Source organism: Labeo rohita, chromosome 14, assembly GCF_022985175.1.
Source record: "Labeo rohita strain BAU-BD-2019 chromosome 14, IGBB_LRoh.1.0, whole genome shotgun sequence".
NCBI lineage: Eukaryota > Metazoa > Chordata > Actinopteri > Cypriniformes > Cyprinidae > Labeo > Labeo rohita.
Genome location: NC_066882.1, coordinates 12,147,645 through 12,169,479, shown reverse-complemented (window position 1 = coordinate 12,169,479; position 21,835 = coordinate 12,147,645). Strand labels below are relative to the sequence as shown.

General features: G+C 36.8%; 1 protein-coding gene across 4 annotated transcripts in view; it reads right to left on the bottom strand.

The window, feature by feature from the left end:
- pcdh1b (protocadherin 1b) overlaps positions 1–21,835 on the bottom strand; it is a 192,044-nt gene that overhangs the window by 67,915 nt on the left and 102,294 nt on the right. For 3 of the 4 annotated variants that reach the window (XM_051128226.1, XM_051128228.1, XM_051128227.1), the window contains exon 4: positions 13,736–13,955. In XM_051128226.1, coding sequence (XP_050984183.1) covers positions 13,736–13,955 — 220 coding nt within the window. Of the gene's footprint in view, positions 1–13,725; positions 13,956–21,835 lie in introns of all 4 variants that reach the window. The other variant, XM_051128229.1, reaches the window with a different exon arrangement.

The window sequence follows — 21,835 nt, the reverse complement described above, 5'->3', positions numbered from 1 at the left end:
CACTGCAGCGGTCATGTAGGAAACTTAATTTATTCAGAAGAAAAAATCAGACAGACATTGAGGAAATTGCCTCTTTTGTGCAGTCTGAAATGGCGACCAGTGGTCGACTCCACGGATATCGATGGTTACATCTGCGTGCTATTCGAAGAGGATATGTTGTTTCTCAAGAGACTTTAGCCGCTTTTCCACTATCGGCCCGAGCCGTTCTCTTCGCTTAACCGTTCCGTGCCGATCCGGGCCAGTCAGCACGGATACGGTTTCATTTTCCACTATGGTGCTGATAACGGAACTCTTTGGAATGTAAATACAAATGCGTTAGTCGTTGCCTTGGTAACGCAATTGTAATATAAACAGAGATATGGATGATGATCAGATATTTCTGTTTTTGGGACTTAGTTAAATAACAGAAAAAAAGGACACAACTATAAACAACGTATAAAAAAATAAAATAAACAGAAGGCGACGACAGGTATAAGGTTACCAACAAATGCTGAGGGGATGTGCATGACAACGGAGACGAACAGCGTTCTAAGAACCGTTCGGCACGACAGTGGAAAAGCGGCTTATGAGGATGATGATCAAATAAAGCAATCGATCCTGAAGGAGTTGAACACCGGCGCGCTCGACGTCTCTGACGTCGCCAGTACTTCAGCCGGGGTCCCAACGCATTGTGGCATATGGATTCATATGATAAACTCAAGCCGTACGGCATTGCAATTAATGGTTGCATTGACAGCTTCAGTCGGTTTGTGTTGTGGATGGAAGCGTACAATACATTCACGTAAAAATACGACTTTATTTTCGTAATTTTGACTTTTCTTTTTTTTCAAAATACTACGATCTTAACCTCGTATTACTACGACTTTATTCTCGTAACATTTCGACTTTATTCTCATAAGATTTCGACTTTATTCTCGTAACATTTCGACTTTATTCTCGTAACATTACGACTTTATTCTCGTAGTTTCGAGTTTATTCTCGAAATATTACGAGTTTAATCTCGTAATCTTAATTTTTTTTTTTTTTTTAAGGTGGCACTAAAACGCCGTCGTACAGGTCAGTACTAAATACACAATAACATACATTTTGTATGATCCGTCTTATTTTGGTAAAAATAAATAAATAAATAATATTTTAAGTTATTTTAAAAGGGGGATATCCTCAACTTTATAAAGACACACACACATACAGTACATATTTTGAAAATGTTGAGATGTATTTACATATATATTCATGTTATATATAAAATATTTAATATATAAACACCCTATTTTGTGTGTGTGTGTGTGTGTGTGTATTGGCTACCCTCGACTTGCACTGTATAAACAAAAAATAAATAGGTAAACACTAAGATTATCTTCAAAATATCATCTTTTATGTTCCTCAGAAGAAATAAACTCATGAGTAAATGATGCCTATTGCTTCTATCCCTTTTAGTGAGTGTTAAATGACAACTAACTAGTTCTGTATGGCATAGAAACTATGCACTTCGCCTTTAAAAGAAAGCTGAAATGACAAAAATTCACACAAACTGCTGTGTAATGGACCAGCATTTAATGTTCATAATTAATAATATCCTGCTCTGCCCCTGCAGTCTTGATGGGCTGTTTTTTACTAAAAAGCTTTGAGAGTGTCTCTAGCGAAGGCACTAACAATCTTGCCGGCATCCATTGTTAGCTCTGAGAGCAGGGACCGCTACAGTGGCTGTGAGGAGAGAAAGAGAGCAGGGCTCTGTGGGGGAGATCACCCACTTTCCCTACGCGCAAGCCTTTCATCTAGCAGCTATAGCAAAACAGCACAGCTAATTAAGAAGAACTAAGGAATGTCCAAAACAGACACACACACACACACACACAGGCATCGCTCCCTACTTTTCCTTCCTCATGGGGACGGGAGGATAAATTCAGCACGGAAACAAGTGCTCAGCATTACTTAAAAAATCTAAGGATAGCTCTGTGTGTGTGTGTGTGTGTGTGTGTGAGATGGAGAGAGACCCAGCTGTGGTCCACTGCTGCTCACTTTATTATATAATTTGTGGAGGCATTAGATCTACTTCCATAGTCCACTGGGCTTTCACAAGCTTCCCACAATTCCAATTAAGTTGTGAGCGTGTACAGTATATGTATGTGCCTGTTTCTGCTTCAGAATACAAAAAATCAAAAGGTAACGGTGACTTTATTTCCCAAAATATGTGCGTGAATCCGAATACTATGTTTGGGAAGGAAATGACGTGTACTACGGAACCCCTAAGCGGGAAAAATATTGTACGAGATGGGAGGAAAAAATACACGTCAGTGCTCTCGCAATTATATTGTTGGGTAATTATACTGTATACTGTAATTGTGTCCATCAGCGAGCCACTATTTATACGCGGTGCACTGAAATCTCTTTTGAATGCGCGTTCACTTTTTAGTTTCACTTTCAAGATTCCAGACTAAGATCACACTTAGTCTGTGTATACTAAGGAGTCTTATCACTCATCTCTACTTACTCTGTGTATGTGGTAAGTGACATTTAATATACTCTACTGTAACACGCTACTGCTACCAAGCGGCTAACCACGTCCCTTTTGTGGTTCCACAGTTTTCCGTGCCTTTCCGAATACGGATTCACTATAGAGAGGTGGTCTCAATGGTCTCAACCTCAATTCCTGGAGCTTAAACCAGCCTAGGCTGGTTGGCTGGTCTTAGCTGATTTAAGCTGGAAGTAGCTGGTTTTAGTGGGTCTCCCAGCCTGGCTAGGCTGGTCAGGCTGGTTTTAGCTGGTCGTTCCAGTTGGTCTCCCAGCCTGACCAGCTAAATCCAGCCTGGCCAGCCAAGGAAGTGGCAAAACCCCTCTAAAACCAGCCTGATGACCTGCTATGACCAGCTAAGACCTGCCTGGATGACCAGCTAAAACCAGCAAACCAGTTTAGGCTACTTGCTGAAAATAGTCAGCTATTGTCATGTTTTGGGCTGTACTAATCTGTTGGACCGCAGAAAAACATTTGAAGTGCTACAGACTGCCAAAAGTTACAATAATTCAAGGAGAAGAGTGCAAAAAACTGTTTGAGGAACAAAAGGCATTTGTGGTTGGCCAAACTGAACCAGGATTTCCAGGGCAAAAATCTTGACAACATTAGTCTTTGTTCTTATCATTTCTGGTCAGGTGGGTGAAATATTCTCTATATGATTTAGCAGCTTCTACACTTTTTTTTTCCATGGTTTAGACAACATAAATGAGCAGAACAACGTATTCAGTAGTACATTAACCATGCAATCAATGCTCTTATTCACATCCGAGTATTGCCAATATGGCCGCGCATCCAGGTAACTGACCAAATCATGACATAAGTGCAAACCCTCTATTAGGGCACATCCCTAAACAACTTAATACCTTAAAATGTTACTTTCTATCTCACAATTCCAAACTTTTCTCTCATAATTGTGATTTAATCTCTAAAAATGTGACTTTTTCCTCTCACAAATATGTCATTTCATATCTTTCATATGTGAGTATTTCATATTTTTATCATTATCTTACCTGTTTTGTTGTTAAAATACAGAGGGAAAATATCATTAGCTCAGTATAAAACAATAGAAGTCAACAGAAAGTGGCGGAAAAACACAGCTGCGTATGTATGTGTGTTCTCCGCTGGGATTGAGCAGGGCGAGATGACCCATTGCCTGGATACACTGTGGTTGCTCATTTTAGTGAAGACCCCAAGCTGCCCCACAAGCGCCTGTCAGAGTAGAGTCATGATGGATAATCACAGTCACACACATCACGATGAAGGGGAAACTCTAGAGAGAGAGAGCGCGCGCTGACGAGGGGGTCAAGCGCAAAGAGAGAGAGTTTTAGAAACAGTTTTATGTCACTTTGTATTTAGGAAGAACACCACGGTGGGAAAACTAGTGCGTGGGGACAGGAAGCAACAGAGACTATGTGTGTGGGAAACACTTCCAGAACATTCAAGCGCATCTGCTTTTGATTAACTTACACACACCCGATGTTTCTCACTCACTCTGTTCTCCCATCAGTCCTAGGGTTCAGCATTCAGGGGGCGGTCAGCGGGTTAAACCTCTGTCGCAGGCTATCCCGAGGAGACAGTGGTAAACACTCAAGCATACTTCCTCCACCTCTTTGTCTATATCCTCTCCAGCCGCTCCCTTAACTCCAGCTCCAGCCTTTTAATTAGTGTTGCCATGGCGCCCTCAGTGTACGAACAAAGCTGTTTTGACGCTTCAAGAGAAAGTGGTAAGGTGCATATTTCTGGCGCCATAAAATGATCTGATCAATTAGTCATGTTTTGAATCGTGGTGCAAGATTATGCTAGCCTTTCTGTGTTTAGTTCTGTTCATTTTTTTATGGTTTGATGTGCAAGATTAAATAAATATGAGTGGAATTGTGGCCAGAGTGATTCAGAATCTCTGGTGTCTGCATGATCGTTAAAGGAAAGCCGCATAAAGTCTGTAATTAAAGGATATGCATGGCAGACATATTCATAAATGCATTACCCAAGCCTGCATGAATCGAGCTTTGCGTTTAATATAAATGTTCTACACATTACCGCACATTTCTTTTTAAAGAGTCTTGTTGAGACGTTGGCTGGAGATTAAATTTCCTGTCTCTCGAATCATCTAAAACGGCATTTCTGCGTAATTTATGTTTGCAATTGCAAAATCTCTGGGTAAATTGTCAGCGGACGAAATGCTGTCTGTAGTTAGTTAGAAGCATTAAAAACAACTCAAATCTCTCTTTTTTATGTGCGCGCGTGTACACGCGGTTCAGTGCGTCGGAACGTCAAAACAATTTTCCTGTTTTCCAGCTTAAAGAAGTGGCCTGATTGAATGGTACGGGACAGATTGGATGTTGCCGTTATGGAGATGGCTTGTTTGCTCATTTGAGACGAATGATTGCCTTCATTTCCCCTGATATGGGCGTGATGGCGGGAGAACGGCAGACTATTTGCTCTCCTAAACGAGGGCGTAATGGACGCTTTGTGCAACGTTAGAGCGCTCGGCGGCTGCCTTTGAGAGGCTCTTGAGAAATGAACCCTGACAACTGCACAGATGTTCAAAAGGCCTTTCTTCTGTTTAGACGCGTAGACCGTTCGTTTGTTTTTTGTTTGTTTGTTTGCTTGTTTGAGGAAGCCATTACCAGTCGGCTGCTGCGAACACTAGGTCTGTCTTTAGAGGAGAGATGAGACAGAGAGATTCAAATAGATCCATAACTGCTCATAAATACTCAGGCACCATCTCGCTCACACGGACGACATCAAACCGCACGTCTGCCGTTCCTGGCTTTTACCGCGTAATCACTTTCTGCTTTGAGCTCGTCTCATCTTTTCCATCTCGGCTCATTCCGTCGAATTATTCTCCAAAACATCTCACCTCCATCCCCTATTCCTCCGTATCTCTTTCTCTCCATTGTCTCTCCCGCTTTCACCCACTCTTCCCAGAGAAGACCCACAGACCCATCCATTTCTATTAGGCAGGGGAAATGAGCACATTAGGGAAGAGAAGGGGGTGTCGGGCGGAAATGCCCCCCCTTGGGACTCTGAGCTGGGGTAATGGAATTACACTCCATTATCAGACGGAGATGATTCCATTTAGCTGGAGAGGAGCGAGCTACGGCGGAGAGATGGAGTAAGAGAGAGGGATGGCGAGAGGAAGAGAGCGAGTTCAGTCCATTTTGCTTCATCTAAGCTAATCTTAGCTAAACAACAACCACCGTGTTGGCTATCACGCCATTTCTCCAGAGCCAAACTTTCAAGGGCTCACCGAACTCGACAGCCTACTAATGCAGTGGTTCTTAACTCGTTTTGCTTCTGGGCGCAGGTTCTACATCCATTGGTGACTCAAAACGGTATCAAAATAGTTTGGGGGTACAAAAGTAACAAAAATATCTTTAATATTTTACCTAGTTTGACTGAACACACAGACTTTGATCAGCGCTGTTTTTGTTAACTATTACAAATCTTTTTTAGTAACTGAAATTAGACTAAAACTAAAGTATACATATAAATATTGTATGAAAAACGTAAGCTTAAAACTAAATTTAAAAAAATAATAATAAAAATAAAAATAAATAAATAAATATAATTATTTAAAGAAAAAGCACATAATTACTTAAAACTAAAATTAAAGTGAATATACACATAAAAATCAAAAGTTAATTTAAAACATTCATAATTTAAATACTACTAAAATAACATTGCATTAGCAAAAGCATTTTTGCTCTCTTTTAAAAGTAATTTGCTATTTGTGACCCTGGATCACAGAAACAGTCTTAAAGGAACACTCCACTTTTTTCGAATCCATTGAGCCGATCTCCGGGTCTGGCTGTAGCACTTTTAGCATAGCTTAGCATAGATCATTGAATCTGAATAGGCCGACAGCATCTCGCTCAAAAATGACCATATATAATGACGATATTTTTCCTATTTAAAACTTGACTCTTCTGTAGTTACATTGTGTACTAAGACTGACAGAAAATTAAAAGTTGTGATTTTCTAGGCTGATATGACTAGGAACTATACTCTCATTCTGGCGTAATAATCAAGGAACTTTTGCCGTAGCATGGGTGCAGCAGGTGCAATAATATTATGCAGCGTCTGAAAGTGACCGGAACTAAGTTTGTGTAGATGCAGAATTGCAGCCGGCAGAGTTGACGGCTGTGTAATATCATTGCGCCTCCTGCACCCATGGTACGGCAGCAAAGTTCCTTGATTATTACGCCGAAATGAGAGTATAGTTCCTAGTAGTGATGGGTCGTTCTTGAACGATTCGTTCATTTTGAACGAATCTTTAATGTGACTCGGGACGAACGAGTTGCCTCGGGGAGTGATTCGTTCAGTCGCGCATGCACAACATCCTATTAGGTTCTGTACTGGAATTAGTTCACCTGTTTTAGAGTCGTTCGTTCACCTTATGGGGCTGTCACGTGATGAACGAACGACTCAAACCCGAAGACTCAAAAGATGAACTAATCAATTCTCCTTCCGGCTCAGACTGCATAGGTTAACATTACGGGGATGTCACGTGATGAACGAACGACTCAAACCCGAAGACTCAAAAGATGAACTAATCAATTCTCTTTCCGGCTCAGGCTGCATAGGTTAACATTACGGGGATGTCACGTGATGAACGAACGACTCAAACCCGAAGACTCAAAAGATGAACTAATCAATTCTCTTTCCGGCTCAGGCTGCATAGGTTAACATTACGGGGATGTCACGTGATGAACGAACGACTCAAACCCGAAGACTCAAAAGATGAACTAATCAATTCTCTTTCCAGCTCAGGCTGCATAGGTTAACATTACGGGGATGTCACGTGATGAACGAACGACTCAAACCCGAAGACTCAAAAGATGAACTAATCAATTCTCTTTCCGGCTCAGGCTGCATAGGTTAACATTACGGGGATGTCACGTGATGAACGAACGACTCAAACCCGAGGACTCGAGAGATTAACTAATCAATTCTCTTTCCGGCTCAGACTGCGTTGGTTAGCTAATTGGGCTGTCACGTGATGAACGAACAACTCAAACCCGAAAACTTGTCAGATGGCGAGGTGAGCGAATCATAGACTAAAGACCCAGGTAAACAATGAATGAATCTTTTCTGTTTCTTATAGCATTATAGTTTTATTTTGTTTGTAGTGTGATCAACGTTTGTGTAAGCAGTAGATGTGTTAGGGAGGTAAAACGTAACATTTTAATTATATTTTGCTAAAATGAACGAAATGAACGAAATGACTCGAAAAAAGATTTGTTCATTTTGCTGAACGAGACTCAAAGGACCGAGTCGGTAAAATGATCCGAACTTCCCATCACTAGTTCCTAGCCATATCGACCTAGAAAATCGCAATTTTTCATTTTTCGTCCGTCTTTGTACACAATGTAACTACAGAATAGTCAATTTTTAAATAGGAAAAATAACGAAAATCTTTGGTCATTTTTGAGCGAGATGCTAACAGTCTAATTCGGTTCAATGATCTATGCTAAGCTATGCTAAAAGTGCTACCGCCAGACCCGGAGATCGGCTGAATGGAATCGAAAACGGTAAAACTCAACTGTTTAACTCTAGGGGAGTTGGAAAATAAACCTATTTACAAAAAAAGTGTTCCTTTAAGTAGCATGAATACATTTGTAGCAATAACCAACAAAACACTGTAGGGGTACACTGTAATTTTTTCTTTTATGCCAAAAATCATTGGGATATTAAGTAAAGATCATGTTCCATGTTGTTATTTTGTAATTTCCTACCATAAATATATCAAAACTTAATTTTTGATTAGTAATATGCATTGCTGAGAACTTTATTTGGACAACTTTAAAGTCGATTTTGTCAGTATTTAGATTTTTTTGCACACTCAGATTCTAGATTTTCAAATAGTTGAAATATCAATGGATCCTATCCTAATCCTATCAATGGAAAGCTTATTTATTCAGGTTTCAGACAATGTATAAATCTCAACTTCCAAAAATTGATCATTATGACTGGTTTTGTGGTCCAGGGTCACATTTATTTTGTGCTTTTTTATTTGCATTTATTTGCAGTCCTGACCTGTCAGAAAATATGTGGCCCACCAGTTTAGAACCACTGCTGAAAACAAACTCTTTAACTTACTGGCCTACCAAACGCTGGTTTCATAGTAGTAATGCAAAATTATAGAAACTAGCAAAAGCACATTAAAATGTAGCCAAGTACTCTGCATGTATCCTACTGTAAATTTGCTTATTGAATATGAGCTATTGGTAGAGCTATAGCAAAAGTGATGCTTTGCTGTTTAAGGAGTAACTCTGAGTCCATCAGAGACAGTGTCCGCTTCAGTAAAGACAATCTGGTCCATGTCCATATCAAGCGAATGGACATTTTTTAGACAGTTTTGCAAAGTCATCTCCCTCTGGATATGCTTTAGTTCTTTCTTTTTTCTGAGCAATGAACAGAGAGAATAAAGATAGAAAGAAATTGAAACTGAGACAAAGCTTTTGTCTTGTTGGAAGGGGTCTCTGAAACAGAGACGAACCAGGTGCAACCTGTTCTGACTTCTAATGGTCCTATGCAAACGACTGTCTTTGGAAATATGACGATATATCTGATTTTTCTTTTTATCCTCCACCTCTCTTACTGAGTTATACAAAGGTGCATTTCTAAAATGGATCTGGCAAATTCAGGAAGCAAAATCTTCACATCTTGTAATAGTCCTTATAGGGCTCTTGAAATAAATTGGAATATCAATGGATATCTGTCTTCAGGTAATATGTACTGTATTATAGACAGTACATATTTTGGCTGGTCAAGAACTTGATACAAACAAGACAATATATGATATCAGCACAGAGTTGCAGAGTTCACGCTTTTTGGAAAAAACAGCCTATGGATGGCTTATTTTTTGTTGTTTCTGCACAATAAAGGGGGAATTGGAGAAAATATTTCAACACTGAAAAAGTTACACACATCGTCTTTAAATTATTCATACTCACATCGTTGTGAAGTGACAAACTGAACCTAATTAAATTTGATGTGTGCGTTTTTTTCCAATGTTAAAATGCTTTTTAATTTGCAGAGACAACTATAAGTAAGACATTCGTGGGTTGATTTCCCCAAAGAGTGTAAACACTCTAGTTTTATGGCATTTTCATAAAAATAATTTCTAATCTGAGAAGCCTAGCATGTGGTGTCTTTCAACCAAGTTCGAGTTTAGGTGTCGGTCTACCTGTTTGTCCAAATGGCAGATGTATTTAGGAAATCTAGTTGAAAATAATAACTTAATTCACAATTGCATTCTTAATGCATAAAATAAAATGAAACAGAATAAAATAAAGGACGCGCATAACATTTTTAATGAAAATTAATTGATTTATTATTTTATTAATTAATGAATTAATTTATTTTAAGTCTTAAATAAGTCTTAAAAATAAAACTAAAATATTAAAATAAGAAATTAAGTCACTTAATGACATATAATATCTCACTGTAAGATATAAAGCCATATTGCAATATTTAAAGTCACTAATCTGAGAAATAAAGATGCAATTTTAAAATATAAAGTCACAATGTGATATATAATAAATGGTAAAATATTGTGACACTACCATTTAAACATTTGGGGTCAGTTTTTTTATTATTTTTTTTTTTTATAGAAAATTAATAATTTAGCAAGGATGTGACAGTGACACATATATGATGTTAGACGCTTATTTTAAAAACATTTAAAAAAATCTTACTGACCCAAAACGTCTGAACAAAGGTTACAAAAGTCACAAATGAAATATGAAGGACACTTCTGTCATGTTAACTGAATTAAATGTTTCCAATGCAGTACATTTTACAATAGAATTAAATGTGAAGTGAGCAATTTTCGTCTCTAGTGACAGTAAATAGAACTGCAAACTGTTCATTTAAGTGACTGACAGAATTACCTGACCAACGGCAGATGGGGAGCGTTTGAAACTTGTTCACAATTATTTTCGCAGGTCTGTTTGGTGCCACTAGTGGTGCATAAATTACATGCTTCACCTTTAAGGAAACAGAAGGCAGCGGCTTTATTCCATGCCATAAATATCTCTGAGACATTAGTCCTTGTCTTGCAAGTCGCCTCATTTCTTATGTTTTGACAATGTTCTTAAAAAAGGTGCATGAGCCAAATCACAGGTTGCCAGGCAGACTCATAATGGTGCATTTGTGCTAACTCAGTTGCCCCGTCACCTTCATGCCTCACGGTATCGTTCCACACTCATCGTGTCCTCTTTCACACATTACATCCATGCATTATCCATAGTGGCTATATGAAGCAGAGCTCATTTGAAGAGCAGCGCTGTATTTATAGACTCGCACCGCTGCGTTGCACGGTGCTAAAGTCATTTCGAGCGCTGGGACTATTTATTTTAAGATCCCGGCTCTTTTATTAGCTCTATTGTGTTTTAGCGATGTGAGAGAGTACAGTAAAACTCTCCCCTCAGCGCCAGAGATGTCGACCCCAGGAAGCTGGCAGCAATCCATGAAGACAAACCACCATCGTCAGGGTCAACAGGCACAAGTGGAGTCTGTCTACAATGATAGTGTACGCAAACACACGCACACCCATATCCACATCCTAAGAAAGTACCGCCGGGCAAATAGGTTAAAAATCCCGACTAACCCCCATCGCACCTGACCTCATTTCTGCATGCACAGAACGTCATACTGTACTTCTCAGCGTGTGTGTGCATTCCCGTGGTTGGTGGCACCTGCCACGGGCTTCAGCGTGCAGCTGTGTGTGTACAGATGCCATAAGTGTGACCTGTCTGGGTGACCCTCCCTGCAGACACACACACACACAGTCCTGGAGCTGCAGTAAAAGCACTGATGTGGGAAGACAGCCATGACATTTAGGCCTCAGTCCACCTCACTTCCTTAGTCATACTTCTTTTCTTTTTTTCTCAGAGTCCTTCCTTCAGCTGATACTCCGGCTATTCTTGGTTTGTGTCTCTTTCCATGCATTCTGACCTCTTTAAAAAAATATTTCAGGTTAAATACAAGCGAGAGCATTTGTGGAACACAGTGGCTTACATAAAATAAAATAAAATAAAATAAAATTAGGTTTTAGAAAGGCACTTACAAAAGAAAAAAAACTAAGTTTAGTAATTGTGCTGTATGTTGATATTTTCAAGTTTTATGATTTGTGTGTCATGGCAGTGAAGCTGTATGCATTGAATATACATTACCAATAGTTTGTAGTTGGTAAGATTTTTTATGTTTTTGATATGCTCACTAAGGCTGCATTTATTTGATTGAAATTAAATATATGCATTTTAATATATTTTAAAAGGTAATTTATTCCTGCAATGGCAAAGCTGAATTTTCATCAGCCATTATTCCAGTCTTTAGTGTCAGAATTCATTCTAATATGCTGATTTTAGTCAAAACCATGATATATTTTTAAATTATATAAATGTCTTTACTGTCAGTTTGGATCAATATAATGCATCCTTGCTGAATAGTATTAATTTTACTAAACATATAGATTAATATCTTACTGACACCAAATGTTTGAATGATAGTTTCACAATATCTCACAATGTATTATGTCAAATTATGACTTTATATTTTAAAATTGCATCTTTATTTGTCAGATTTAGCAACTTTAAATATGGCAATATTGCTTTATATCTTCCAATGACATTACAGCTCATAAATAAATAAATAAACACATTTTAATATATTTTAAAAGGTAATTTATTCCTGCAATGGCAAAGCTGATTTTTTTGTGAAAACCATGATATTTTGGTTTTGATTATAAATCTCTTTACTGTCGGTTTTGATCAACATAATGCAGCCTTGCTGAATAAAAGTATTAATTTTACTAAAAATAAAGATGTAAATCTGACCGACCCCAAACTTTTTAATAATAGTGTCACAATATCTCACAGTTTATTATATGTCACATTGTGACTTTATATTTTAAAATTGCATCTTTATTTCTCAGAATCAGCAACTTTAAATAAGGCAATATGGCTTTATATCTCCCTATGAGAGATTATATCTCATTGTGTGACTTTTTTTCTTATTTAAACATTTTGTCATCTGTTTTATTTTGTTAAGATTTATTTAAGATTCCAAATAAATAAATAATTTTAAAAAATTTTATATATTTTAAAAGGTAATTTATTCCTGCAATGGCAAAGCTGAATATTCAGCAGCCATTATTCCAGTCTTCAGTGTCACATGATCCTTCAGAAATCATTGTAATATGCTGATTTGGTGTGCTAGAAACATTCCTTTTATTATGAATGAAAACAGATGTGCTGCTTAATATGTTTTATGGAAACCATTGCACATTTTTGCTGAAAGCCTTTTTTTTTTTTTTTTTTAAAGAACATAATTTATTTGAAATAGAAATCCTTTTAACAATGTAAAAGTCTTTACTGTCAATTTTGATTAATTTAATGCATTCTGGTTTGTAAGAAAAAGATTTTTAACACTAAAATCATGCTAACCCTCTTATTGTAACCCGATTTGTATTTTTATTTATTTATTTTTAAGAACCGAAACCGATTTTTTTTCTGGTAAATAACATTATGCCACAAGTGCTGTTTACTGAGCTCAGCTTGAATTGAACCCAGAATATTATATTGTATGCGTACACATACACACATACACACATACACAGCACTAATGAATTCCACAGTAATTGAAATTCTAAATGCTTTCACTGCCAGCCTGCCTTTTGGCTAAGACTTCCACCCTCTCAGAGGCTGTTGCCGAGGATTTTTGGCCCTTTCGGGAGCACCTCCACCCGGGTGGAAAAGAGAGGCGACCTCCCTCACTTCATGAGAAGTAGTTGCTCCCTACAGCTACTGCGGAGGAGGACTATATCAGGTCTTCTTGGTGTGTGTGTGCTAATGACTGGGTCATTTCAATATCTTGCCAGAAATAATACTGTTTTTGTATATGTTGATGCATCTTGACAAAACTCACAAAGTTTTAATAGAAAACATTCAAATCAGTAGCTTAATTTGCTTCAATTCTGACATTTAGGTCACATAAAAACTTTCGCAGTCCTCAAGAATTCAGATTGACCTTATTTTAGCACTTTTTGTTTTAAAGCGAGCATGTGATGAAGGGTGTACAAGTAAACTGCTCAGTGTAGCTCATTACCAGCCATAAAAAAAGTATTCCATAAGTAGAAGGTCTAAAAAGATTGTTCTGAAAGAGAGAAGATGAAGTGACAATAAAAAGGGAGGGGGACACACCACCTCTTCTTACCGTTCTCGGGGTGTTCCATCTCTCCGATGCTGCCGTCCGGGGTGGTGCGTTCATAGTGGTCTTCAGGTAGGGCGAGGGGCCCGATACGGGGCCCTGAGGAACTCTTACTGCTGGGTGTCTCTGACTCTTCCAGACCGCTGTCGTAGTAACTGTGCTGAGAGGGATCCTGCAGATCTTGCGCCTGATTGGCTGTGGAGAAGGTCACTCGGCGATGCGGGAGCTGTGATTGGACAGAGACAGAGAGGGGAAAGGTCAGTATGCATTAAAGGAATCTTTAAGGAAACAACTATGTACAAAATGCAGTAAAATTTCACAAAATATTAGTTCACATACAGTATATAGCGCTGCTAACCTTGGGTATTAAACTTATCCTGCAGCATTTGTGCCACAGGCATGAATGATTAATTATGCGTATTACTGAAACAAGGTGTGCTATTACTTTCTAAGCTATTAGAATTTATTGATGATAAAAACCCAAGGAGGAGCCCAAGTTATATTGAGGAACCAAAATACCAGAGACTTGGCAGCAAGCTCTTTAAACTTTGGCCAGTAAGCAAATTTCAATCAATATTCCAGAACACCCTAGTAACCACCTAGCGATATCCTAAAAATACACACAGTTGGAAACAGTTGTGCTGATTGGAACATGTGATCCTTTTTTCAGGATTCTTTGATGAATAAAACGTTAAAAAACGCATTTATTTAAAATAGAAATCTTTTGTAACAATATATCGTTCAAAGTTGTTTTTTTGAAAGAAATGAATACTTTTATTCAGCAAGGATGTTTTAAAATTAATAAAAAGTGATAGTAAAGATTTACATTGTTAGAAAAGATTCCTATTTTGAATAAATGCTGTTCTTTTTAACTTTTAAGGACTATTTTTTTAATATATTAAAATAGAAAACCTTTATTTTAAACTGTAATAATATTTCACAATATTAAACAGTTTTTTTAAGAAGTAAATGCATCCTTGATGAGCATAAGAGAATTCTTTAAAAAAATTACATTTTTAAATTTGCAGTACTTTTTGCTGTAAATACAAAAATATATTAAAATGTAAAAAAAAAAAAAAAAGTCATTTTAATGGTACAAATGAATTTAGGCATCACAATCTCATGATGTACAGTATATTAGAATGCCAAAGATCACTATATATATATATATATATATATATAATATTTTTAAAAATAATATAACTTTTTATTCATATATATATATATATATATATATACACACACACACACACACACACACACACACACACACATATATATATATATATATATATATATATATATATATTAAAATAATATGTATTTAAAAAAAAAAATAATAATAATAAATGCTGTTCATCTAAGAATGAATAAAAGTATGGTTTCTACAAGAATACTAAGCAGAACAATTTTATATTGTTAATTATAATACACACAATTAGAGAACAATTAGAATAAGAGAATTATTTCCAAAAATTCTTACCAACCCCAAAGTTTTAAACAGTAATACACTGTATGTCATGTATCCCTAACTCAATTATTTCCAATTAATTAGCACTCAGCAAACAGATGCTGCTTTCCATCCAAAGCAGCATCCACTAATCACAAAGGCAATGATGATCTACATAGTAATCAAAGTAACTCAAGTCTTTATGAAAATCCACAGCCGTTAGTAATGGCACATACATTATTTCCCTTACATTTAACTATGCATGCGTCGCTTCACTAGAGCAAATCCCTTGGCACACGCTGACTGTACGTCCCAGAGTAATACACACAGAGACCTAAACACACACACCCAAGGCTCAGTGAGGAGTGTATTAAGCAAGTGTTAGCTAAATCCAGTGTGACTGCAGAAGCCAGGTTTGATAAGGATGATAGAAGCCACAGCTCTCCCACAGGAGAAGCCCACTTCACACCCCACCCCTCCCTCAAGCAGCACCGACGAGAGAATAGGACATTTCGTCAAGATGGAATGAGACAGCTCGCAAATTGGCATTTGGAACTAGACGGAGACCACTGTCAGCCACCCGGCTCTCCGAAGCACATCCACCCTCCACATACCAATCACAAACCACAAACCTTCAGAGAGAAAGAGAGAGAGAAAGAGGGAGTGGGAAAGTAAAAACAAGTAGAAGAACTCCACTCATCCTCTCAGCGTTATCAATAATACAGAGATGTTCCTCAACCACATTTCTTTTTATTTTTTGACTTTCAATCTCTCTTTCTCTCCCTCCTTCCTCGCACCATGCTGTGGAGTTGCCACAGGGAAACACAACTACTTCATTTCTGCCTCCCTTTCCACTTCTCAGCCTCCTCTTTACCTCCACACACTCGGTTTGAGAGCTAAGCTGCGATTTGTTTGTTTTGTTTGTTTTTACAAGGTAAACACGTTCTTGTGCAACACTCCGCTCTGAACACCCAAAGCTGCTGGTGTCGCACGTAAATTGTTTTTGAGCGAGAGGAGAAACTCCTAAAGTAACACAGAGAAATGCACTTCTCTTAATCTCACACTATCTGCAGGTGACTCCTGGAGAACACAAAGCATTTCCCGAGATGGGTGAGATGACCCTGCCATCCAGCCTATAAGTGCCTCGATTGTTTAACTCTTTGTTGTCGGATCTAATAAACATTGTGGAGAGGATGGATAATGACTGTGCTGTTGTGAATGTGATACTTTTACGTTTGCTCAAAGAAAAGACAATTGTTCGACGGAGGCGGGTCATTACACTAGGCCTGCTTTCCTGTAACTGCAATTTTCTAAAGTGCTTTAAATTCTATGAATTTGTAATTGCTGTACAGAGTTCAGCACAATTTCGAGCCAAGGTCATTTTATGACTGTCTTACCTTCAAACAAACAAAAAGAGTCTTTTTCAAACACAGCTGACTAATAATGTGACTGAATCAGCCACTTTTGTATGCACACCTGTGACTACACATGAAATTAAGTGTAAAAAAAGCATATAGTTAAGCATTATACTCAGCTGAATAACTGTTTAATGTGACTGAGGTAAATTATTAGTATGACACGCTACCATATAAAAGTCTAAATGTTTTTGAATAAAGCCTCTCATGCAAAAAATACAGTAAAAACAGGTAATATTGTAAAATATTATTGCACAATAAAGTTTTTTATTTTATTATAATGTAAATCAATTTTTTTTTTTGGAATAGCAAAGCTAAATTTTCATCAGCCATTACTTAGTCTTCAGTGTCATGTGATCCTTTAGAACTTCAGATATACATTTTTTTTATTTATTTAAAAAAATCATGTTTTTTCATTGTGCATTTCAATGAATATTTTTTTATAATATAAAATTATACAGTATATGAATAATGATCATAAGTCAACAAAACAAAAACAAAAAACAAAACTGAAAAAAAAAAAAAAACAGTGTAGCCTCTGGGCTTTGTTGATTTATTGCTTTATTAAGCAAAAGCAATTCAACTAAAAACCAATATTTTTAATTATTTTCAATGTTGAAAACAGTTGCTCAATATTTTTGTGGAAACCATGACACTATATATATATATATATATATATATATATATACACTACCGTTCAAAAGTTTGGGGTCAGTAAGACTTGTAATAGTCTTTAAAGTAGTCTCTTATGCTCATCAAGGCTGCATTTATTCGATTAAAAAAACAAAAAAAAAAAACAGTAATATTGTAAAATGTTTTTACAATACAAAATAATGTTTTTTTATTTTAACATACTTTAAAATAGAATTTATTCCTGTGATGAAAAGCTGAATTTTTATCAGCTGTTACTCCAGTCTTAAGTGTCACATGATCCTTCAGAAATCATTCTAATATGCGGATTTATTATTAGAATGATCAATGTTGGATAATATCAACAGTTGTGCTGCCAAATATTTTTTGGAACCTGTAATTTTTTTTTCAGGATTCTTTCATGAATAACAAGTTTAAAAAGTACAGTGTTTATTCAAAATATAAATATTTTATAACAATGTAAATTATTTATTATTAACTTTTAATAAACTTTTAATTATTAACTTAACACATCCTTGGTGAATAAAAGTATTAATTTCTTAAAAAAAAAAAAAGAAACAATAAAAATGTATATATATATATGGGCTTTGGTGATTTTGCTTTGTTAAGCTAAAGCAGTTCAACTAACATTGATTTTCAACAGAATGTTTATGCTGCAACAAATCACACAGAGTTTCAGTATGGGTGAATGGAAACTTCCACCACACAAACGAGAAATATTAAAGTCCATTAATGAGGACACATCACCTTTATTTCATCTGTGTTGCAGTTGCTAAATTTAATGAATGGAAAAGGAAGAGCTGGAGATAATTAGCCAACCCTTAAGTGCATCTGATGTAACAGTAGATGGGCGTTAGTGGAGCTTTCCACCATCTCAATGCACGCAAAGGCTCAAGAGAGGCTTCGAAACCTTCGGCTGCCACACGTACCACTTTGGCCTGTCTTTTTAACACACGGCTCATCTCCTCTGCTCCAGATAAAATAAAGATAAGGCACACAGTGCACGTTTGTGTAAAGCACAACACTTCTATTCAGGGAGGCGAATGGTTTTTGCTGAGGGATTCATTTTAGACCACTCGCCGTATCTGCTAGGAGGCCGGCCGTCCCCCTTACGCTGATAAACAGAAGCGTGCAAAGTCTCCAGTGGGTGCGTGTGGATGGATACACACACACACTGCTCTATTGTCCTCCCTGTTCAATAAGAGAGGAGGTGAATAATACCAGATGGGCAGCTCTGAGCTTATTGGATCCGTGCATCTGTATCTATGCGTGTGTGTTTCATTGTATTCTGTTCCTCATTAGTTTTCTCTGTCCGTGAGGATGATAAGACAGTGAAGGGCTACTTTGTGAGACTCCAATCCATACTCTCGCACAAACACGTATGCAGAGATGATACAGTGTGCTCCTATGATAATATAACTCCTGTATCTCATTCTCAAACTGAGGTGAGCAAAAGAGCGAACAGAATATAGAAAAGGTTTCGAGCGCACTGTGTGTGTATGGTGAGTTTCTTTCTCCGTACTTTCTGTAAAAGCAGCTTTTGTTCCCCCTCTTGGTGTACTTCTACTATTTTAGCCCCCAGCTAAGACAGCACTCACTCACAAACAAAACCAGCTCCCACTACTAACCTCCCTCCCTCCCTCCTTCCCTCATGCTGTCGGTCTCACTCTCCCTCCCTCTGTTCCAAGCTACAGGGCAGGTGCCAGGGTTGAGTTATGTAAGGAATGACAGCTATGCCCGAGGATGGGATTGGTTAGCTGGGAAAATGCACCTGTGGGACTCAAGTACCTGCTTCAGTCCGCAGACTGCAGAAAAGCTTTGATTCTTGTTAACAGCATCAGAGAGATGTGTAGAGAGAGACAAGAGTGCAGGAAGACGAAAGTGGGAGTGATTTCAGCAACTATGAGGGATGGAGATTGCGAGGCGCCGGCAAGCCAAATACGAGGGAAGGAGTGAGATGAACAGATAAGGTGAAGAATAAAGGATGAAGAGAGTGATTCATGTGACCGGGTGGGAACGGAATTCAACTGAGTTTTAAAGTGATGTGAAATCAAAACTTACACCCATTTAATATCCTATGCACATTTCTGCATGTTATTTTGAAGAGATAACGGTCTGTGTAATCTTTTTCTTCCTCCTAAACTTAATAATTATTATATTATATTATATTGTACATTTATATTATTCATATATAATTACAATATATTTTAATTTTATATTTATATTTTATATATTATATTTATATTCATATATTTATAATTTTATACAATATAAAATTAGGGGCCTATGAAATCTATTTTATTTATTTATTTTTTTCCCAAAAATTCTGTCTTCATTTTTCTGAATTCTATTAATTTACTGATTTATTTGTTTGTTTATATGTATGTTTTAATTTTGTTATTTTTTCTAGACTGTTTTAGTGATTAAATAAAAAATACATTAATCAAAAATCATGTCTAATTAAGGCCCTGAATATGATATGAAATACATTTTTTATATATATATATATATATATATATATATATATATATATATATTTATGTATTTTTTTTCTGTTGTACATGAAATTTCTGGATTACATTTTAATGCTTTAAATAAAATAAAATAAAATAAAATAAAATAAAATAAAATAAAATAAAATAAAATAAAATAAAATAAAATAAAATATTTCTTTTTTTTTTTTCTTTCAGAAATACTGTGATGTGTTTTCTGGAAAAATGTAAATGTATTCTGCTATATATTTTTTTCAGGAAAATGTCCCTTAACATTAATTTATTTAATAATAATTGTATTATTAGTACTAGTACTATCATTGCAATAACAAATATATTTCTGTCACAGTTGCTTCAAGATAAACGAAACTTTTATTTTGAAGGGTTGCCGTGCAGACCTGTAAGTTTCTATTTGTATATGATATGTAATATGATATGATAGTAAACAAAATCAAGCATCTGTGGCATTCATTTATTTACATAGAGACAAACAGAACATGCGGGATTCATATTTATGCAGTATTTTTGCGACTTAATATTCACAGACAGTAGTCCATTTCGTGTCTTAATTTAAGTGTACTGACCTACTTTTAATTTATTCATCCAAATTTGCCAAATTCCGTGATTTTTTCACATTATACAGTAAATTCTATTTTTATGTCTGGATTCCGTCTGCGTTTTTTTTTTTTTTTAAATATAATATAACATAACATATAACATAACATAACATAACATAACATAACATAACATAACAACATAATATAATATAATACAACATAATATAATATAATATAAAAAAATAAATTGTACTGTACAAACATAAGGGTAATAAAATGCTGTTCAGCATGTGTCTCTCTGAAGGCCCAGTTTCACTCAGAACTATGTTATATTATGAAATGGACTTCATCTGAAACTGAATCTAAAACACCATGCTGAAATGAACCAAAAACTACACCCTGCGGGTACGTGGTTTTAAAATCTTTGATAGAGCTGTGAATCTTTCGGAAAGGCAGTATTGTGCTGTCAAAACTCACAGATATTTATCCCTCCATCATTTCTAATCGAGTGAAGACTCATTTGCACTCTTGGAGGCTTTCAGCAGATACATCCTCCCCTGAGGAGCAGGAAGACAACACTTTACTCTCTATAGCTCCGTCGCACTCCCTCCCATCCCATCCACTGCCTCGCCGACACAGGCTCTTAATGCTACATTAGCATGTGTGTCTTATTCAGCTAGCAGCCAGCGGGCCAGGTCTAAACTCTGCCTGTGGATTAGAGAGATGAGATGTGAGCAGACAGCAGCTGCCCAATCACCTGACTTAAGACTAACAACCTCTAACAGGCCCTCAAACAGACATGCTCGGCAAACGCTTCGCAGCGCAGCCAAGGCACATTTCGGATGGTGCTGGTGTCTTCGCGATAGAGAGGCAGCGTCATTGTCATTTTTTCATGTCAAATTAGGTATCAAAAGCTACACGAATTTGCAGAGAACTTCATTTTATCATGCCTTCAAATGCGTGTTTTCGTCACTGTCACGGATGGGGCCTATCTGTTTTGCAAAATAAATGGGCATTATGTAAATTTTAAATGGAAATGAAGTGTGACCTACTAAACATAACTCAAATGGAAATGAGTGGTCAGACTAGAGAGGAAAAATAGATTAAGAATGAATTACAAAATATTCAAAAAACTATAAATATCAAACAATGCCTTGTTTCGTCCACATGGTTAAACACACAGACACAATATTCACCAACATGCAGTTGTGTTATCGTTTGAATTCCTTTCACATGACCTAAGGAGCAGCTAAAATCAACACCGAGTGACAGGTCTGAAGGTTTGCCATGGCAACAGGGGTCCGTGATGGATACACTACAGTACTGACTGAGGTAGAGCGACGCTTGCATATTCACACATACACACACAGCCCCCCAAATCTCGCTTCAACACAACAAATCAACTTTAAAAACATCAAGAGTGTCTGTGAATATATTTTCAATTTACTGCCTCAGTGCACCAAACATATCAGCTCTCAAACGCTCAGATATCGCTGGCAACACAACGGCAGCATGCCAATCACACACTTATCAGCTCAGTT